Source organism: Macadamia integrifolia, chromosome 11, assembly GCF_013358625.1.
Source record: "Macadamia integrifolia cultivar HAES 741 chromosome 11, SCU_Mint_v3, whole genome shotgun sequence".
Taxonomy (NCBI): Eukaryota; Viridiplantae; Streptophyta; class Magnoliopsida; order Proteales; family Proteaceae; genus Macadamia; species Macadamia integrifolia.
In genome coordinates, this window is record NC_056567.1 from 28,954,356 (window position 1) to 28,977,312 (window position 22,957).

The 22,957-nt window shown below is 36.7% G+C and overlaps 1 protein-coding gene across 2 annotated transcripts; it reads right to left on the bottom strand.

The window, feature by feature from the left end:
• Positions 1-500: 500 nt before the first annotated feature.
• On the bottom strand, positions 501-18,156 carry LOC122093373 (phospholipase D zeta 1-like). Of its 2 annotated transcripts, none has more exons than XM_042663705.1 (20): positions 17,698-18,156; positions 15,635-15,736; positions 15,366-15,463; positions 15,115-15,256; positions 12,697-12,867; positions 11,336-11,509; positions 9,263-9,505; positions 9,040-9,156; positions 6,731-6,870; positions 6,448-6,597; positions 6,042-6,198; positions 5,428-5,955; positions 5,119-5,229; positions 4,796-4,942; positions 4,450-4,647; positions 4,213-4,314; positions 2,982-3,113; positions 2,010-2,075; positions 1,023-1,084; positions 501-930 (listed from the first exon to the last, which is right to left on the bottom strand). In XM_042663705.1, exons 1-20 carry the CDS (start codon positions 17,929-17,931, stop codon positions 681-683), a joined length of 3,324 nt encoding a protein of 1,107 aa, XP_042519639.1. In that variant the 5' UTR covers positions 17,932-18,156; the 3' UTR covers positions 501-680. The 2 variants fall into 2 exon arrangements, with proteins under 2 accessions (XP_042519639.1, XP_042519638.1); XM_042663704.1 differs by having other exon boundaries at positions 6,716-6,870.
• Between the last annotated feature and the right edge of the window lie 4,801 nt (positions 18,157-22,957).

The window sequence follows — 22,957 nt, forward strand, 5'->3', positions numbered from 1 at the left end:
TCCCGACTGATCCATTGATAAGGTAAGAGTGTAAAATTATCCAAAATATAAATTTATATAAAAGAAAAACAGGGATAAATCCATCCAATCCTAACCAAAACCCTTGGTGAGAAACTCGAAATTATAAACTGCCATCCCTTATATTTTCTTTTTGGATTGCAACTTTGGGCATAATTCAAGGCAATTCCAATACCTATTCTGGACTTCCAAAATTTGGAATCGAATCGGTCAAATTGGCAAATGTGAATAGGAATTTTAATATTGATTTCAGCCTATTCATGTTCCAAAACCCTAGAACGACAGAGTTTTCCGATCTAAGGGTAGATTCTAAGGTTTTCGGGACAGATTCCATCCAATTCTGATCCGATCCAGATTGGCCGATTCCCAATTCCACGATTTGAGTTCTTAACTGAAACTTGACCTTTGATCAGACAGGAGGATGATCCCCTTTTATGTGGAGTGGTGGATGCACTGAGTCCCATGTTTGCTATTGTGCCAAATTGTGATGAATTTCATTCATCAAGACTGGTCATTACATCTATAATGAATCGAAGACCTTTTCTTTTTATTCTTTTGAATTTCTATTGAATTAAATACACTGATGACCCACTACATGAATGGATTGAATGTCCTAAATAGATATAAACAATGACATTCTTGTACTCTCAAGAAAACCAAGATTAATGAAAGACTTGAGGGGATGCATAGAACTCACTTTCATTGAACACTGGTCTCAAATCTTCTTGACGCATGAAATCTAAGGGAAAAGAAACAAGGAATCCCCTCACTGACTCCAATCTCTGCATTGGATCAGTGGCCTTGATTTCTCCATTCTGATAGGAATCTAGCTTCTCAGGAGCTATACCTAAATCGATTGTAGTATACCCTATTTTTTCCCTCCAGTAGGCCATGCTTTGCCTAATAGAAGCTCTGCAAATGATAAGTATCACATCAATAAAAGCATGGAAATCATGCCATTTAAAACCAGAAAGAAGAGACAACATAGTAACAATTAGTCACACCTGGAATGAATAAGATCATTTGGGATGCATGCAAAAACATCCTGGTAGATCATGGTATTTGTCTGCCAAAGAAAAACAAAAATCTTCATTGTCATTGGCATTTGGAATGAAATTTACTCAAAGAAATGATTTAAGAACATGAACCAATCGCATGACAATTGACAATGTGAAATGCTATTTGCAGAAAATATGCTTCAAGGATCTAAGCCTGCAGTCGCACAGGGACTAAATTATAAGTGAATGCAACATAAAAAAGCAAGAAAGAAGAAGAAGAAACTCAGGCTTGGGTGTTGGTCAATTCTTCACTAAGGAGTTATTCTAGTCAAACTTAATGGTTTGTCCTACCTTAATGGCCACGAGGGGGCGTGGACATGTGGGGAAAGAACACAAGTATGCTTTATATCAAAAACCCTCTTCATGCGTTACGGAGATGAGTAGCACAGTTAAAATCAGGTTGCTACAACGGCACTAATCATTGGAATCTAACATGATCCATAGAGGCTGATGGTTAGCATTTAACCCCAGGCCTATTAATTATTTTGGCATGGAAAAGGACACCCACCTAGACCCTTTGGGCACAGAGGCGTAGCCATTTTGGGCTCTGTTCAACCAAAGGGTAGTCTTAATTACACAGAATATTCCAGATTGATGACCAAGTGTATGATATGCAGCATAATCCCTTTTTTTTTTCCCAAGGTTCCGCATGCTAAAAATATCTTTGCAGAGAGTCCCATGTAATCAATCTCCATGCAGAAGCTAAAAATATTTCTTAGCCTCTGTACACACTTGTTAATCAAAACAACATCAAAGTCTCATGAAAATAAAAATGGAATTTAGGCCATCCTATTAAGGAAGGAGAAGTACCAGTATCTCCTTCCCACAAAATATTAAAGCTTCAAGTTGATGTATTTTGCAAAATCCCAGAAATATAAATGAGATTTTCAAGCACATGGCAAGTAGTCATACAAAATCCAATTTTTGACTCACCTTTGCAGTAGCCATCCAAATATCTTTGTATGTTGCATCAACCACAGGGTCACTAATTTGACTGACCTGAAATAAAAATGAGCACAAAAGATATTTCAGAACCAATGGATCACCTAAATTGTATCATTTCTCTCATGCATCTCTGCCTTATGTTTCTACAACCTAATAATGGGGTCGTCAAGCACCATCAAGGCGATATGGATGAACTGGCATCAATGGGAGGTTGGTGGAAAGCCAAGAATACGCTGAAAACTCTATCCAGTAGGACTTTGATTGGAAAGAACAAGGAGGACTAACTATTAGCCAATGGTATGTTACACGTAACATTCTTATAGAACCAGTGGATATACTAAATTATGCCATTCCTGTCAACTTTTTGCCAAGGATCAAGAGAATGGAATTGGGGACAGGATCGGTTTCCATCGATTCCGATCCTGATTCCGAGCCGCAATCAGTTGAAACCCAAGAAATTAGAATCATGAAGAAGCAAAGTTTTCTCAGAATCCGTGATTTTTGGACTTTATATTCAATAAACTTGGGGATCTTTCTATCAGAGGTAAGTTTCATTCATTTCCTGATATTTACTGACTAAAGGAAGGAAACAGTGGCAAAAAATAAAGATCAAACATGAAACCAGGTGATTCAAAAGAGATTTGCAGAAATCGGCTGGACAGCATTGGGATCAGGTGCCACCGATTTCGAATCAGATCAGATGAGATTCCGATTCAAATCAGGCGATTCATCTGATCTGATTCTGATTTCTCAAACCATGGTTGTTCTTGTCTAATCCTTCTACAACCCAATAATGGGATTTCCAAGCACCATTGGGGTGATATGTGTGAACTCACTTCAATGGGCAGCAAAGGAGAGAGCAGAAAATATTCTTGCGAATGATATCTGGTAGCACACAATAAATAGGGTTTCTTTAGAGTTAAAACTTTAACAAAACACAGCTAGTTCAATTTTACTCACCTCTCCTGCATGAAGACCGAGGTGTTCAGACCATAATGAGAGGCGAAGACTGAAAGCAAATTTTCCGGCTTTCCAAGGCTTCCCAGACATAGATGAGTCAACAAACTCTTTATCTTCAATCAGTACAGCAATCTGAAACAGCGAGATCCATGTGGTGAAATGATAATATGGCAGTTCAGATAAATGACAGGGATAAATATATCGAAGAAAGCAAGGAAAGAAGTGTTATAAAGGATTAAAGGGCATTCAATGAAGCCATCAGGCAGAGATCTTTCTTTTTATATGGATAGTTTCTGTTTCTTTAAAAACTTAATTCTAGTCGATGGGTAATATACAAAGTACTAACGACATTCACAACCTGACTAGTTTGAAGGTGGAAGTCCTGCTTTTGAGTCTATAGAGTGCTCTCAGTTGAAAAGGATGCACTGATCCCTAGTGTAATACGGCACCACCTTGTATTGCCTCCTTGCCTTGCGTGTTAAGACGGAGGAAGAAACGAAGAAGCTAACAAGAATATAAAAAATTATAGGGGTGACAATTCACCGGGAATGAAGGCCCATGAAGAATATAGGCCAGGCTCTGGGTAAGTTTCTTTGCTATGAGATATATATATATATATATATATGGTATATAGAATTTTGAAAAAGATCTTATAGTTAAGTATTGAATCTTACTCAAAGCATGAAGAGGATATAATATTGTACACACAATAACACCTTACATATGCAGTGAAAATGGCATATGTAAGATGAAGATCTCTTACATACATGGTAGGAACACACATGCATTAACGCAAATACATATATATACAATACATATGTATATAGTATATATTATAAGGTGAAAATTGGTGGGCCGGGCCTGGGGCCTTGACACTATGCCTCAAAGCATGAAATCCAGGCCCAAACCCACAGAAACGTGGGCCAGGTTGGGGCCTGTCGCCACCCTACTTATAAAGTAATCTCAAACCATTGGCAAGGGGGGGGGGGTTTGGGGTAGAAAAAAAGAATAACTACAAGACTAACAAGACAACATTTTATCATCACAAATTAGAGGATGAAGGACTAGACAGCTAAAAGTGCAGAAAGAATTTAACTCTGTCTCTGGATTGGTGAAGAACTCAGCAGTTATTCCAGTGACTATATCTGAATCTTTTTTGAATCAATCCAATTACTTAAGAAATTAGATCTCCAGTAGACAGAGTAATTAAAGTTAAAACACAATATTATACCTCAGAGTCTCTTGATCCAAGTAAGCTCCTATCATTTATATTAGCTGATCCAATCAATGCTAGATGATCATCAATTATCATAATCTTACTGTGCACGTACACCTGCCAGAAACAATACAAATATAACAGAGATAGTAATGCATGCCAAAATGGAGATCTTGCCATCATGTCACAAGTCATATACAAAACATCCAAACAAAAAATAGCTGTATCTTGCAAGGCACCGAAGAATCTCACCTGACTGGTGGCAATGGGTCCACCATCAAAAAGTCTGCCATAAGTTCTTAGACCATAAAAATGTATGTAATCATGTGTTCTAGGACCAAGTAGATCATAAAGGTTACGCAATATTGAATGCTGACCCCTGCAAATGGTTCGATATTGCCAATGCATTAATGCTCTCACAGAGGCTGCACCACCATCATCCAGACCACCCTGTTTAAATTTGAAGTTCACAAAAGAAATTAAGCATATGAGTCTTGATATCCCAGACCTACATTACCCAGCTTCAGCACTAGCCAAACCCAACTTACCCACCTGGCACCCACTAAGAAAGAAGTGTTCAATTAAAATTCATTAGTACCTGGAAACCAGGTAAAAGTGGTATGACAATAATAACCCTGAAACACTTCTGCTCTTTGTATGCTCGCATTATACGCCTGTATACTGCTTCCAAGACTCTATTCCGTATTATTTCATCCTCTGCAAGACCTGATATAAAAAATTGATTCTGGGAAGAAGTGGCCCATTAATATAATAGCCAATTAATAATTCAAACTGTAAATTGAAACTTCTATATTGAATACAACTGGTACAGGAATATGTTGAAGGAGGTCATAAACCCACTTTATGTACCAAATAATTAAGAAAATATTGTGTTCTCAACTGTTCTACATGGATTAGTACCTCGATGTAGATGAAGTATTCGGCTTTCTCAATAAGTGAGCAATAAGCATTGTGAATACTCGATTCAGTTTGACTTGTACCGGCAGACCATTGCCCAACACTTCTAATAACCTGTATATCGGAGGAATTAAAGTGGCAGTCTAGCTTGAATTAGAAAACAAAGAAAAATTAAATCCTCGTGGGAGAATAGTTCACCATTTCATATAACAGCTGGAAAATAATAACTCAAAAGGGAACCAACATCATAAAATATGATGGGGGAAAAAGAAAAAAGAGTATTCAAAGTGGATTTCTGGATATGTAGCAAACCTGGCAATGACATGAGGTTCGTGGGCCGACTTGTCCAGCTTCATCAGCAGAAGCAACCTGATCACCACGCTCTTCTGTTTCCCACCATTCTTTATCCATATTTAGCACATCAGATTGTGCAACTACATCCACAGATGTTTTACTCTGAATATCCATGAAATTGAGGTCATCAACAAAGCCTTTCATCTGCATGTCTGGAACTGAGAGCTCAACTTTGGACTTCCACAGAGAGAATGAACGACTTTGACCGACCCTGCTTGGCTGATCAAGGAGCGCCTGAGTCATATCTAAGCCATTTAACTTTGGGCTCTCATTGTTAACATCTGCCTCTTGAGGCAAAAGCAATGGGATGTTTTGTAATAATGATCGGGAAGAGAAGGAATCATGCCTTCCAATGCCTTTAGGTTTGTCCTCTACTTTCTTACTTTCAGTCTCTATTTCCCTGCTTCTCCCCATGTAATGTGGAATAACCATGTGCTGGTGAGGCATAAGTAGTGGAATTGCTTGTTCATTCGGAGCTTTGTTTCTCTGAAAGAATGCATAAATGATTTTAATCCCAAATGAAATTGAATTTATGGACATGTGAATGGCAACATAAGAAACAAATTGTCAACCTTTGCATAGTTCCAGCGCTGAACAAAGTGCCTTGCCACGTCACGGCAAGGTGGCCCCCAAAGAGCACAGTGGACATCATGCCATGGCATGCGAGGATATCTGCAACGATCTAGCTCATCTTTCATTGTATCTTCCCAAGAATTTGGCTCAGATTCCCTACCACAATGACATTTACATTAAACAAAAAATATATATATATATATATACTGATAAAATTGAGTAGGCTACCAATTTCATCCAGTTATTCTCAAAATTTATGTTCATATCCTAAATGATGATACACCTCCAGCTGTAATTTTAGGACCCAAAGTAAATAATAAATATATCCAGGCTAATCTCTTTCTCCCTCTCCAGACCATTGCCTGCTGAAGTTAGCCAGTTCTTTGTGAGAAGATAGAAATCTACCTTGGGTTGTAATAGTCCTTTCCAGGCCATATCTGAGAAGGGTAATCACCCACATTGTGTTCAATTGTGTCATAACGGCCAAAGCACAGATCTAGTCCCCCAATAAAGCAAATCCGGTTGTCAACAATTACAAGTTTTTCATGGTGGGACCTATATGTAACCAGAAACGTTCATCAGCATCTGCAACAACCCAAATTAATATACCGATTAACCAAACAACAACGGAGATCCTAATTGTAACATTGATGAAAATTTTAACTGGTTTCACCTTCGAATTGCATACCATAGATAAACACCAGTTGAGAAATGGTCTGGATAACGGAGTACCCTCACATTCTCATGAATATTAAGGAGCCTTCGCTTACTATACATGCTGTTGATTTTCAAAGCAATAGCAACTTCTTTGTAGAGAAGAATGTAGATCTGCACAAATCATCAATGGATTACAATCAAATAAAAGCCAAATTAATCCAGAACAGAAACCCTTAAACAGTCGTCACCCAGTGATGCCACACTGTCTTTAAATAATCAGACATGACATGGAAATCTATAAAAATGAGAAATTTTCTGCACAAAGGTATAAAATATATATATATATATATACTGGTTGGGTTGGAACCAGCTAAGTATCATCAAAGGCATGAAACATAGTGATGCATAATCAAGGTTAGAAGCAGTACGAGCTGAGGAATATGAAGAAATCAGATTTTGGAATCTTTGTAACATGACAACAGCTATTGACTGCATATCTCACAGCCACCATGAAAGCCAGATTTTTCTGTGACATGACAGCCTACAGTTACTGTTCATCGGTGACTGTTCATGTTCAGATTTTGTTTTGGATAATATTCTAGATATTATCCTTGTCAAGCATTCCAATCGTGGGGTTTTTCTGGAAGTCTATGTCTTTCTTTTTATATTGTAAAGCTTATCTGGGATGGAACATTTTCTCTATTCTGAGCTGGCTATCTTTTCTTTATTGGTTGTTAAGTCTTCAGGTTAGATTGGAGCTTTCCTATTGGTTGGATGATGGAAATTCTTATTTCCTATTCGTTGGATGATGTAAGTTCTATCCTAAGCCAATCACAGCCTTCTGGAGAAGCTATAAATATATGCACTGGACATAGGCCCTCCCCATGATTTGACGATAAAGCTATGCAGTTCTGTGGATTCAGACCCACCTCTGTGGATTAAATGGTGTTACCTGGTGGTTCCAGGTGCAGTTGGTGGATTCCTTAGTGGAAGAGTGGATTCTCTTCACAAGCTTTGGTGGATTCCTAGCCTGAGGTTTCAGTGGATTCCTAACATGCTTTATATTTCAATCTGCTCTTCTATCTATCCATCAAAGTTCCAGGTCAGATCTGAACACTCACATCCCTTGTGAGTTGTGGCAATACTGTTTCACTTCAATCTTTCAGATCTGTTCTGTTTACTTATTTCTGCTATATGTAATTAGTTCCCATTTCAGTTTATTTCAATAATCCCAGATTGATATCTCTTTGTTATGTTCTGAATTTCTGAATACCCTAATCGAAATATCAGTTCTTATTGCTTTAGAATTTCCTACTTGCAGATGGTTTAAAGTATCTCCGATACCGATACGATACATGGAATTTTTAAAATCCTTTCGTATCAATATATATCCTATGATACATACCAATATGCACCGATACATCACCGATACATCACCGATACAATACGATACGCACCGATATGTACCAATACTCTATTAAAAATATAAAATCGAGGTGAAATATACGTTTCAGTATGTATCGATTGGTAAGTATCGGTATGTATCGATCGGTACATATCGGTGAGTATCGGTACGTATCGGTATGTATCGATCAATAAGTATCAGTGAGTATCAGTATGAATCGATCAGTATGTATCGATGAGTATCGGTACATATCGGTATGTACCGATACAGTGCGCTACGGTCATATAATGTCCAAGATGGATAATTTTTCAGAAAAAAAACAAGATTTTTTTAGGGGTTTTTGTTCCAAAGTTACTGCCAGCCATATTTCTCTCTAACTAAAGTGGAATCAAGGTTGAGAACAAGGATTTTACATTTATGGGACAACTACAAACCTTGAATTCTTAGTGTGATACCCTCAATTTAGTGTTTATGCATAATGCATGTTATTAATAGATTTTTTTAACAATTTTTTTTTATGCAAAAGTGTTTAAAAAAGTGTTTCCTATACATTTATGTGCGTATCTTTAGCATATCTTAGCGTATATCCGATACAATATGATACCCTCCGATACGTATCTTAATTTTGGCCAACTGATACGGCAACCGATACCGATACTTTAATCCTTGCGTTGTAGTATGATTGTTCCAGATCTCACAATCCAGCCATCTGATTTTTATCAACTTTGAAGGCCTAATCTACTTGGTAACTAACCAATCAACAACTATTTCAGACCTGTCTGATCTGAACCATTTTTTAATATCAAAATTCTTTCTAAAACTATCTATCTTAGTCAACACTTACGACTGAATGTTACATCACATGCAAGTATTTTATTAGCATGGTCATCAAAGCAAATATTGAATCATGAAAAGTGCAGGAAATATGAGCGCACCTGAACTCCTTGCTTTGCTTTGGCTTCTAGTAGAGCTTCAAGCCTAGAGGACCCATTAGCATCAAATGGACGCCTTAGATACAGTTCTGGGCACAACCACCAGCCAGTAATGAATATCTGCATGGAACTTGAAACTGGTTCAGCATTTCTTGGAATTTACTTGCAGCACAATCAATCTCAGGTAAAATAGAAATTTGCTTGTGTGCCAGCACTTTGGACAGACCTCTGATTTTGCTTCTTCAATTGCTGAAGCAATCGCGTCAAATGCAGCCTGCCCATCCACGAACCATTGAGCCTGGCTACCATCTTCAGTTAAACCCCTTGGCGGAGCAAAAGAACCAAAGCGGTGAGGATGGCACCAGCCCTCAGGAGGCTTTAGTACGGCATCATTAATTGCAGCAACCCAATCTCGAACTTTAGCATTACTTCTAATTCTTAACTTTACGGTGCGGTTTCCACAAGACACCTTTGAAATGTCCAAATGTTTATTAGACAGTAAAGACAGAATAATTGTTTCCATTAAAAGTGCATCTACATGACTACATCCATATATTAATCAAATCATGTTTGATGAGGAAAAATAAGTATTTTAAGACCAATATGTTGGAGTCTTCTCATGGTTACAACTATCTGTTCTTTATTTAATTTTTTCACTCTCTTTGACATGAGAGCTTTATATTATGCAGGGATAAATTAGGTAAAAGCAAATAAATAACTTTGGCTATTTACTTCTTCTTCTTACTGTGTAAAAGGAAAAGTTTCAAATAAAATCATTGTAACTGGAAACAAACAGAGCCTTCCACCAAAAAAAAAAAAAAAAAAGGCTGTGCCTAGTGAATAGTTGCAGTGGCGCTGATTTTGCAGATATATAGAAGAGATGACAATGTGGTTTTCACTGTGCTGGGAAATGCAAGGTTACAATTACACACACAATCCCCAGTGACATCCATTTATTATTTCTTTCTCCCTGTTGGATTGCTTATGTGAATCAACCACAAGAGCCTTTGTTTCATGCTCTTATTTTCTATTCATTCTATCATCCATAAAGATCCTCATTCATTTTTTTTAAGCTATTGGGATCAAATTATTTCACAGTTAGGCTGTTTTACTCCCAGAGAGAATTAAGAGCAATGAGCTAACCAATAGCAAACTCCAAATGCAAATTCCTGCAATCAAGGAAATCAGAAAACTTTCATGTGCATAAATGTCCAAATTTTGTTATTATATTTTCATCACTGTGATGCGAAACTACATCTTCTAAGATCATTTTATTAAGCATGTATTCTAAATGTTTATAAATCCAACCAGGATCTTCTTGGGCCATTTTGTAGAGATAATGGTGGTCTACAATCAGCTAGCGCTCAGGAGTGGATTCTCTGTAGAAGGACTTGCTTGGTTCTTGCAGTTCATACTAGAAAATGCTTCAAAAGAAGATGTTGGCTCCCTTCTTACCGACCACAACAGCTACATTGCCTTCACCGAAGTGACATGGATCTGACCTACAATTCAGATCAAGTTCTACCGACATCAGATTTCTTTTTCATGCCATATGCACTAAGACTTTTACTTTTTTTTTTTTTTTTTTGCAGCCATTTGTTTGTTCCTTAGGCTGCCCCTTAGGGCACATTAATGAGTCAATGCTATTACGGCTTTACGAAGTGGAGATATCTAGGATTGAACTCCTGTGGATTGACGTTGCTTTCATTCTTAAGGGAAAAAAATACCCTGGAAGCTTGTGTCCTTCAGTTCCAGAGCAGACCAATTCAATCAGAATAAGGATTGTTTTCGTTACCAAACAATGTCATTGTCATTAGCAATTGGATAAATAATAAGGGTAATAGTTTTACCAGCTTGTTCGGATTTCTTAGCAGCATTGCTTTTAAACTAGATCGAGGACAATAAGTTTCACATAATGTAACATACAAGTATTATATGAAAATAGTATAATTAAACTTAAGAAGATGACATGACCCTCCCCAAGACCCCACAGTGGCGGGAGCCTCGTGCCCTCAGTATGCCTTTTTTTTTTTTAAACTTAAGAAGACGATATCAAGTTCAGTAATTTAGTATTAAGCAGCATTTTCTTTTTCAGTTTTTTTTTTTTTAATAGACTGAGGGCAGTAAGTTCTTTAACAACAGAAAAACTAGATAAATGGCCTAGAGTCTCAGCGTTACCCAGAGAGAAGATAACAGATTGTAAAAAAAGCATAACCCTGAAGTGAAGGTGAACTCTCTAGCGGAGGCAACATAATACAACCAAAAAACTTGAGCTTTAACAGGATAGAAAAGGTCATACCTTAAACGCATAGCGCAGAGGGTTACGCTCCTTTATCTCTTCTGCTAATGATATTTGGCCTTCCCCATTTCCATCTGATGATGGCAATACATCAAAAACAATTATGTCCAACAGTTTTGTATCAAAAGGATCCTCCAGCAAGGCCAAGAACCCAGGTTTCAATACAGCCCACACCTACATGCAGTTATGTAGTACGATGAGAGCTATTGCAGTATTCGCTAGTAAGATTAATTTCAAGCTCTGCCACTCAAATAGTCAATGGAACAAAGAAGCATGTCTAGAACGTGTCATTTACAATTGTCATTGAAGTCTTAATTAGGGGGTCACAACTGTTTAAAGAATGTTGAACCACTTGTTCAGTATTGCACAAAGAAGTCAGTATAATTAACACATTCAGAGGAACAAAAATATGAAACAAGAAAAAAAAAAAAATGTCATTATTGAGAAACCAATGAGCTTATAAGCTTCATCACAAAACAGTCTCATATATACAGGAAGTGTTCAATTGTTGCTATACATTTTCTGATAAAACACATCATAGGGGGAAATGGTTAAATGTAGGGAGAAAGAAACTGAAGGTTCGTCAAACAGAAAATTACAACATAGCAGTTTTAAGTGAGAAGCATTAAAGGTGTACACGCAAAAATAAAAAGAAACAACTGATCTAGAAGAACAGATGAACTGAAGGAACAACTTTCAACTGGGGGAAAATTCCATAACAGGAAAGAACCCAATTGATTGCTTATGATCATCAAAACCAGGTTACGTATCAAATAACTAGCATCCTTTCTGCCAAATCCAAGGATAGTCTTTTGTTGCTTACCATCATCTGTGACTACAGGATATCAGACCCAGCATACACAATTCCCACCAGAAACACTCCCTCAATCAGCCTATCTGCTGCCAAAGATCAATTTCCATCTTTATCCCACTTACCAGGTTTGAATTTAAAACCTATGGTTCTGGTTCAATATTTGCAGAGAAGAGAATAAAATAGAGTGAATGCACAAATCATCTGCTGAGTCCATAATTCAATAAACTTCGGTATTTATACTTGAGTCAGAATGAATGCCTTAAATTAATGGGGTTATTGCAACCTAATGAATGTCTGACATGGGCTTCCATCAGTATAACTGATAATAGTAAGACAAAGTTGACAGCCATAAATATTGTTGATCACACAGAGCACAAAAGCAACATGTTCCCGTCAAAAAAGATATATTGCGAATAATAAATAAAGAGAAAGAAGGCAATAGTGGCTGGCTGCCCACTGTGTGGTGCATGCAAAAAATACGACAAAACAATGCCATTGACCGGGGGGGGGGGGGGACACATTGTTTTCAGGAACAAGATTGTATTACCTTTTGCCAGTTGTCATTGCAACAACTACACCAGTGGCATGCACAACATCTAGTATCATCACTGTTCTTTGGAATTTTTGGAAGATGTTTCACCATTACATAATCTTCTTTCAGCTTGGGCCCATACTCAGGTGAAAAAGATAACTTCGAAACCTCCAAAAACTTGCATACCTACACTTAGAACTGCTTATTACAATCAACAGGCATAAATTGAGTAGTGACAAGAGGAAAGATGTGCAAGCATAAATTCAGGAAGTACTAAAAGCACCCCATATGTTACCACAAAGATTGTTGTTCCTTCCACTGTGCAAGCTTGAATTGCTCATTGAACTTTGTTTATTTATTTATTTTTTATTTTCAGATCTTTGGTAACAATTTGAGTAATCTCACTATTAAATAACTGTACAATGTAAGGAACAACACATTTTTGCTTTGACGTTGGTATATTTAATAACACACCAATGCCCACAAAGCAAGAGTGGGTGTGTCCCATGGTAGAGGACCCCACACGCAGCTTAGTTGGCATCTCAAAAGGGTTCCACATTTTAGCACACCACCTATTCATGTGGTAAATTTCAACCCAAAAGAAACATGACAATATAATTTTTTGGGCCATTTTTTCGAATTAGAAAATTTAAACTGCTGATACTTGAATGTGGAAAAATGTCTATCTGATGTGAAATGCCATAGCCTGGTGCAAACGAAAGGAGGACTGGAGGTTCTCCCCACCTATTGTGGGTTTTGTTTTTTTTTTTTTTTGGGGGGGGGGGGGGGAGTAGTCTACTATATTTCAGCATTCAAGATGCGTAAAAGATCTCGTCTAAAACTAAATATCGTTGGTAATTGATCCAACAGAATAGATCAAATCCATGAACAGACATGGAGGATTCCCAAAAGAAATAAACTTTAGATGTTTCCATTTGTGTTTATATGTAATATAATAAATTTCTAATTTATGTAACTAAATATATATAGCACCAATCCCCATGGGAGTAGCATGTAATTGAATCATTAAAATTATTCATTAAATTAATTTATTTAATAAACAAGAAGACAGAAGGCCCCCTATACCATACAAGTCTAGCACAAAAGTGAAATCCACGCAAGAGGATCAGAAGATAAGAAACTGCATCATCTGTCATCAATACAAGATATGTCCTCACCTTCTTTTAATAATGAAACCATTGGTGATTGAACCTTCTACATTAAGGCACAAGTAGCACCACAAGGATTGGAAGAGAGAGAGAGAGAGAGAATAGTGTCATTTAACTGGGACGATGGTAGTCCATCCGTCCTTCCCACAAGGATTGTCTTGTTTCAGTTCTTTCACTGTCCCAAACTGTTCGCTCATTGTAAAACCAAGAAATGAAGTTTTTCGAATTTCCAATAATGCCCTTATCAGTCATCTTACTATCTATTTATAATAACTTACCATAATTGTTTCTGTCTATTGCATAGGCCAAAACGACAATGGTTAATATTGGAGAAAGGAGAAAGGGTTTACATTAGTGGGCCATTACTTGTTAATGCATTAATAACAGTCTCCTTAAAATGTGGGTCTTCTCAAACAAGATTGTCTTTATGGGACGGAAGGAGAATCAATTAGTCTGACCTACCAAGTAGAGGATAGAATTAGGGGCTTATACATTCAGAAAGAGTGAGAACTTACCAAAAGATATTGTAGGAGCATGGGCGATAGACTTTAGGGGCTTAAGACCTATTTAGACTTTCGAGGGATGAAGACCTCATATGGTTTTAGTACATAAGATTTAAAAATTACATATTGGCAGATATGATATAAAATTAGATTTGATCAGATCAGATAGCACTATCATGAATTCTAATTAGAATGCTGATTTTGATTATTTTTTGGTTTAGGTTTTCTTTAAAATATTAATTTTCTCCTTCAAATCATCTCTAAGATTGGTATTTCTTCTTAAATATGCTGTTCACAGTCTTTAGGTCTGAACTAGAGTAATTTATGCAGGATAAGATTTAAAACTTTTTTTCCAGAAAATTACCTGGAAAAAGTTTAGATTTTCAGATTTGCATACACACAGGCAGAGGCGGCAGAAAAAGCTCCCAACAACTAGCTGGCTATTCAATCTTTCATTTTAATCCACTACAACCAGACAAGGGCTATGATGGGGTTGTTGTGGCTGATTAGAGAGGAAAGCTACCAAGATTGCCCATCAAAAAAATAAATTATGAATTTTATAGATAGAAAAATAAATGAACAAAGTTTTCATACAATGACTAAAAGGAACCTGAAAAAATCAATGCTAAAGCAAATGTTGAAAACCTATATCCACTTTCTCAGTAAGCTTTCAGTAAGCTTACAGTTCACATACCAACATCAGTTTGGTAGTAAATCAAAGAAACTTGGCTCCATATTTTAAGGTGAAAAACTACCCATACCTCTCGGGAGTTTGCAATGTCAATGTTCCCCAGAAAATGATTCAAATAACCTTGCATTGCTACCTTCGCTCTGTCCGAAATGGACTGCAGCCTTCCAAGTGCAGGGCGAATTATTGGCAAGGCTGCACTGGAGGGAACATCCCTGCCAATAAAATAAAATAAAATACACCCATGTAATTAGATATTTAACAAAGGGGTACACTAGGTGTATAGAATACAACTAATCAGTGACGCAGAATCAGTTGTCTCACCAATTTTTAACACTTTCATCATTCTCATCGGCCTCATCGTCATCTTGCACTACTCCTGTATGATCTCCTATCCCAAGGTTTTGAAGCCACTCTTTAACCTTTCATTTCAAGTTTGGATTAGAAGTACATTAACAACCCTAATCTTCCGTAAAATACATTTAAGCAAATTGAAAACATTCTTATGTTCCAAAAAACAACAGGGCTAGTAACCAGGAAATTGATAAATGCTGACTTGTAAAGGAAGTCAATCATCAGAATAATTGACAAACCTGCTCTTGTTTCTCTTGAAACTCCTCAATAAATGCACGTTTCTTTAGTGCAAAATGCAAATAAATAACTCGTGAGGCTTTCTTCAGTAAGCGCCATTTGAACTGATGAAGAGAAGTAAAGAGTTAGTTCCGACAGTATTGAAGAATCTGTTCCATTGCCATTGCTCTGGAAATGGAAGCAAAAAATAGGAAGAAGAAGACAAATGAGAACAGAGACATATATTAAATGAGTTACAACTCATCTATTTAAGAAAGAACAAACTTCCAGGCCAGGAAGGAGCAAAGAACCAAGCAAGTCTTTCTAGCAGTAGAACTCAAGGGCACAAACCATTAAGCACCGAAGAGAGCACCAATGCCACTTCAATCCAATAAAGCAATCTTCAATACATAATCTTCATGCTATGGACATCCACTTTCCCTTTTTAAAGGGCTTATGATGCATAAATTTATATACTAGTCATTTTCTAATTCATTAACTGTATCAAGACAAACTAAAAACTAAAGACCGAAATTAGAAAGTGACCGAAAAACAACTATTAAATAGTCAAATTACAAAATAAGAAATGACCACATTAGAGCTGAGATGGGAGTAGCTCCGGTCCATGATAGCTACGTGAGAGTGGTTTGAGGTGGTATGGCCATGTTCAATGGAGGCCTTTGGATGCTCCAGTTTGGAGTAGTGATTCAAATTGAAAGAGATAAGAGAGCAAGAGGCAGGCCTAAAATAACCTTAGAACAGGTGGTGTAAAAAAACCTGCATAGCCTAGGCCTTCTACCACATATGACTTCGAATAGAGCTGATTGAAGAGCAAGGATCCATGTTTGCGACCCCATTTAACTAGGATAAGGCTATGTTGTTGTCTTCAAATTTTGCAACCAAGTCTCATTTTATTATTTTGAATTCAATTACATACTTAAATCAAACTCTTAATCAAATCAGGATTCCTAAAAATAAAAAGCCAATATAGCTTGACACCCTTTCCATAAATTGGTCACAAACCACTGAAAAACAGCTCATATTAGCAAGAGATTGAAAATTTAGGAATCTAACCTAAAAATAGTGCGAAAAAGCAACTCTAAATTGACAAGCTTCAGCCATTGAAAAAGAGTCAATATAATGACTTGGAATCAAGAAAATTGCATAGACCCTTGCGCTGAATACAAGCATTTTAAAGAATCATCTTTTGAAGGTTGAACTGCCACAGATCATTATGTTCAGGAAGTGTTAATGAGGAAAAGTTTTTCTTATCACAGACCTATACTGTTCTGCAGCATAGTGGCATAGCCACAGGAGTGCTGGGCCACTTGAAAGGTGAAGTGTTTTTTAGCTAAATGGTTAAGCAGGACAGAGGTTCACAGTGACGAATATCTAAGGACATAAACAATGTGTAGGCCATCAGACTCGCTTGATCCATTTGTTAAGACAGCTCTGTATTAGAGATAATAAGGTAACTCTGCAAACTTAGTCTTGTCAATCAAAGCAAAAGTTTCTTACATGCAGAGAAAGGGTGGCGAGACAAAAATGGAAACCAGGTTGAATCATATGTATTGCTCAGAATACAATCATACAAAACACCATATCAAGTACAGAGACAACGAAAATAGAAACAAATAAGATATGTATTGAATTCATTAGTAGGGTACTGAGAATTAATTGGAGAGCTAAGACTACCGCTCCGAATACGATCATACAAAATACCATAGCGAACACAGAGAAATCGAAACAGAAATAATAAGAAATATATTGAATTCATCATAATGGCTTGACCCTCGAGTTGGACACTGAAACACGTAATTCGAATCTAAAGAACAATACTCATTAATTGGAGAGCCAAGACTATTGCTCCGAATACGATCATACAAAATACCATATCAAGCACAGAAACATCGGAAATAGAAAGAAATTCAAACTGTATCAAATCATCATAATAGCTTGAGTTTCAAGTAGGACACTGAAACAAATTGCGAACTTTACCCATCAACCATTGTGGTTCAGAAATTCCAGTAGAAACATAGATTTCAAATCAATAGCAAAACTCAAAGAGAGAGAAAGCAAAGTATGCCTGTTTATACTGGAATTCGATTGTGTATGAGAGAAGAAGGGGACTGATATCGGCAGCATCAGGGCGGGAGACAGAGATAATGGTTGCCTTGGGCAATGTTTCGAAAATCCAACTCTGCTCGGCACCGTGACGTGAAGAGTGAGAGCGTGATATCATCGAAGGAGGCTCCGATTGTATCTGAGAATAAACTGGTCCACCTCCGGACATGAACTGCTCCGATGCCGCCATGAACATTTATGTAATTTTTCGATCCGTAATTTGAAAATTCTACTGCAGCAATTCGGAGTGAATCACCGGGAAACTGGTTTGGCATATCCTTCTCCCGCCGGTTGGCGGTTTGACGCTGTTTATATGCAATGGTTACGACTTTTTAGAGTTAGAGAGAGACACTTCACGGTTTCGTAGTTTGATATTGGTTCATGATATTTTGTTTTCAGTTTTAAGAAACCAACCAGGACAAGGTCTCAGACTTCTTAAAGCGTTTTTTTTTTTTTGGTCCAGTTAGTCCCCAGTCGCCGTTGGGGACGGAGAACAGGCAACGGGATTTTATTTTATATTTTATTTTATTTATTAATTTATTTTTTTAATGAAGAATGGAAATTAGTGTTAACTTGTAAGACACTTGTGATGTGACCAAGCCTGTCACCAACAGAATGCATCCTTCTATATTGAAGCTGTCTGTGTCACTTTAAGTGTTGACAAAAACAATCTCGTTGGCTCGTTGCCCTCTGTGGGGTCCATGGTTGAATCGGATCAGATCGGGTCAGTATAGGCCGACGTCGATTCTTATTCTTGGCTGATATCATATTGGTGGACCGATATGGATGAAGGCTGAAACAACAAACAACAACAAAGTTTTATCCCAATTAAATGAAATTTGCTATATAAATTCACAATTGATGGATGATGGTTAATAAGAAACGAAAAATTCAATGAAAGCCAAGGATATTCCTATTGGATCTTAATTGAATTAAGCTAAACCATATCAGTTATGGTTGATCGATACCATCCCAAGACTCATTCCAATATTTTAAAAAAAAAATTACACGATTACACACTTTTGATGTTTCTTTTACAAAATTACCCCTTAACGTTTTAGTTAACAAAAATTAACCAAAATCAGGTTTGGAATTTTAAAATTACCTACCCAAAGTTTCAATTAATAAAAATACCCAAAATTATGTTTGGTTTACAAAACTATCTAAAACAATGATTGTCCTTCATATTCCATATACAATCATGTATTTTTGTTAATTGAAACTTTGGGTGAATAATTTTGTAAACGTGAATATAATTTTAAGTGTCTTTGTTAATTGAAACATTGAGTGGATAATATGGTAAACCTAAACATGCTTTTAGGTATTTTTATTAGCTGAGACTTTGGATGAATAGTCAAAAGTGGATCATGTAATTTTATCTATTTTAAACCACAATGGGTATGAGTATGGATCTTTTTCACCGGCTATGGGTATCAAAGTACAAGACAATATTGTATTAATTGCTCTGACTCATAGTTTGGACTCGAAATACCGTTTGACCGGTAGAATTCCATGGAGAAAGATAACTCCTCTTCCCATGAGGAGAGATATGGATTTTAAAATTATTCAAATTATGATTTAAAATTTTAATCAAAACATTAAAAAAATCAATTAAAAATAAATATAAAATACAAAATGAAATATTTTTGTTTGCCTGACCCATTGCAACTTAATTTCAACTGGAGGAATGGTTAGGGTTATTTTGGTGATTGAGGCTATTCCAGGGACCACATTTATAGTTGATGATCCATGTTGGAGATGCTAAAGTAGAATCCTCAAAGTAGAATATACTACTTTTATGGGATCCCAATTAAGAATATGCCAATGAAGTGTAATCATTCAGTAGACCATACGTGATGTATTTGGGTTGCTTAAATCTTGAGATGCATATGTCACAGTTTTGGCTAGTTTTTATTTTGGTAAAACGAGAGACTTGCGGGAACAAAAACCCAAAAAGATACGCAGACCCGAACGTGTCCTCTTGAGCATGAGGTGGCTCTATTGGATTCGTGAGTTAACAAAGCTTCAAGGTCAACAAAGATAATATTCAAGAGAATGCCTACCTTGCTAGGAAAGGTGCATACCATCACGCTGACCATCATTAATCACCAAAATCTTATGCGGGGCATCATCTGTTTCCATCAAAGATTCCAGCATTACGATTTAATTTCCGTCAAAATTTCCAAGTGAATGAACTTCTAAATGCGACATTTTTTAATGATCCTTTTCAAACTTCGACTTGTCACATGACTCTGATTTCATATATTTCATATGTGAAAAAGAAATATAAATATCTTATGTCACAGACGCTGGTTAATGAGTATTACGTATTCAAAATAGTAACCTTTCAATGAGGATCAGATCCAACGATTAAGATGTATACTAGGACCCTCCTAGTCATTGGATCCTCAATGTCACTCACTTTTCCATGGTTTCAGGTATCGATATTGTATCGATTGTATCGCTTATATTGTATTGATATCAACTAAGTCCGATACTCGATACTAGACAAATTCAGATTGATTACCCATATAGTTTTAAAAATAAAACAATACAGAAATGTACTTTTTTCAAAAAGCAATGGCAAAAGTGATTGATCCAATCCGGATCGATCTTGAATCAGTATGGTCAGTGATTGATACCAATTCCAATATCAATAATTAAATCCTTGCTCACTACTCACCGCTTACGCTTACCGCAGTAAATTTTAATCCGTTTATAGGAACATCTTCAGCTTCTGCTGGGTGGGGCAGTATGATCATTCTATGTTTACGTCAGTAGGTTGATGCTACTTCTCCCAACAATTAATATTCAGGATGAAAATTCTCTGACAGATAGTGTGGATTTTAAACCAATGCAGGACGCCAGGACCAATACAAAACGCCCATAGAGGCTTCTGATGGGGTTTCCCATCTTTTTGCCCCATTTTTTGCCTAAGCGTAAGTTTCATTCAGCCTTTTACGTTTCTTTTCCTGAGTATCTCTTAGATAGAATAAAAGCACACCCAAGAGGCCCAAGACCAGAACCAGAAGAAAATATGAAAATTCCACTAGAGAATCAAGATAAGTGAATTTTGTTTTGAGTTGTGATCTCCTTAATCCTCACGACTCCTCATCCAATAAAAATAAGTAAATAGGGGCACAGTTCAAGGTATTGGTATCAAATCGGCTAGACATATCGTATATAATATAGATTTCGTAGCTAATATCCTGATTTCATATCAAATATGTTAGTTATATCATATCGATACAATATATGTTATAGCAGATTTCTCGATTACGTAGTATGATATTGCTTTTGATATTTTGTTTCAGATTTAAGAAACCATGACAAGTTCACATATTCCAGAATCTACCCAAAGATGGAAGGATTCAGCTCCTCGGTGATCAGTCTGATCTTGTTCATAGTTATTTGGATGATCATTGTGTGTTTAGGTGATGATCCAAAGGTTATTGGTACTTTTTTTTTTCTTTTTCTTATGCCTCTGTCGGCATCTCGTTCTCCACGACTGTCTCCAAACATTAGATCATTGCCTAAACACGTGGTGCTCCATCCCCAGTTGTGCCATTGGAAACGGAGAACTGGCAATAGGAATTGTTTTTTCCCCTTGTGTATGAATAGTAAACAAATATAACTACATAATTATATTTTTATGTATCTACCATTATCTTTAAATTTAATTTTCTTTTCTTTTATTGGTATCCAAACATCTCGTTAACTTGTAAAACACTTAAAAAAAATATATATGTAAAACATTTGCGAGGACCAGGACTGTCAACTAACTGAATTGGCTATATGTGCAGCTCTTCACACTCATCTCCTGATTCACCTGATCAAACTCTATTTATACATGGCTCTCACCACTTTATTTACATGGGGAGTTCAATTTGATCGAGTGGATTGATCGATTCGATCCTAATTCCAATTTGAATCATTTCATCACTATAATATTTTTTCATAGGACCGTGTTTTCCTAAGACCATGGTAATACCATATAATAAGAGTTGAAAGAGGTGGGGAGAGAGGGCATCCCATCTGGATTGTCTCATCGTTCAACATCCGGTGAAGGAAAACTTTGTCATTTTCCATATGGGCTGATTAAGTTATTATATTTCAATGTAATCCCTAGTAAATGATATATTGATTTGTAGAGCCTCCAATGTTCATTTTAAATGTCAATTGTGGTACATATATATATATATATATATTGTTTTCATTGTAATGCAGAAGTCTATGTTATTAAACTATTTAACATTCAAATATGGAAGATTGGACAATTAAATTTCACACGTAATAAAAAGATTAATATAGAAAAAAAAATAACCATGGATGGTTACAGTTGGATTTTCCAAATTTATAGGGCTGTGCTATTATAACCATTGCCTTGATTCAGCCACATGGCGACTCAGATTGGGCTGAGACTTTGTGGGCAAATAAATTCTAGCCCCAGACATCTTTCATTTTGTTTCAACTTCATTCTCCGTAACTTGTTATTGCATCTGGATTGCGAAAAACCAATGTGTGTTGAGTCTGGTAAAATCCCAAACCCTGTTCAGATCTTGAATAACATAAACAGATGGTTCTATGATTTGAACCCTTCTTTGTGACTTGATCTATCAACCAAACGTTACACCCAGCCTTCAACACCTGAACCAAACTTGTCATGGGACGACTACCAAGGACTAATTCCAAACACATAATGCATTATAGCCACGGATGGAAGTTTTGATCACTGATCCTGCATTGCTGGTTGGGCATAAGTTAATTTCTTAAATGGATCATGCATATGTGCTAATCTAAATTCTGGTTATGCAGGGAGTGTACCGGAAGCAGACCAGAGGAGTTCTTGAAGGAGTTCAACAGGCAAAGAGCTTAGGGATCACCTCCATCATCATCTGGACAGATTGTGAAGATATGATGACAATGATGCAGCAGGAGCAGAAGGATTGGCCTTGGAGTCGATTTAGCTTTTCGTTGGATTTAAGAAACTGTTTTCATCAGTTTGTAAAATTTGAAATGGTGAAGAGCAGCCATAGGGGGGTATCAGTTCTTCCCCAACTAGACTGGAGGGCTGGAAATGAAGCCTTGCAAATATTGCTAGTTGTTGTTTCTCTTTCCTTGAATGAAGTTCCTCTTTTTTCACCAAACCAAGTAAATAAATAAATAAAATTTTAGTCCCTTGTTCATGTCTAGTTTCAGCTCATTCAGAGTTTCAGAGTTCG

Coding starts and splice junctions, on each gene's coding strand:
- LOC122093373 (XM_042663704.1), bottom strand. CDS start 17,931: ATGTTCATGGCGGCATCGGAGCAGTTCATGTCCGGAGGTGGACCAGTT. Junction 4,943..5,118: donor AATACTTCATCTACATCGAG/GTACTAATCCAT, acceptor ACTTCTTCCCAG/AATCAATTTTTTATATCAGG. Junction 3,114..4,212: donor TTGGATCAAGAGACTCTGAG/GTATAATATTGT, acceptor TCGCTGTTTCAG/ATTGCTGTACTGATTGAAGA.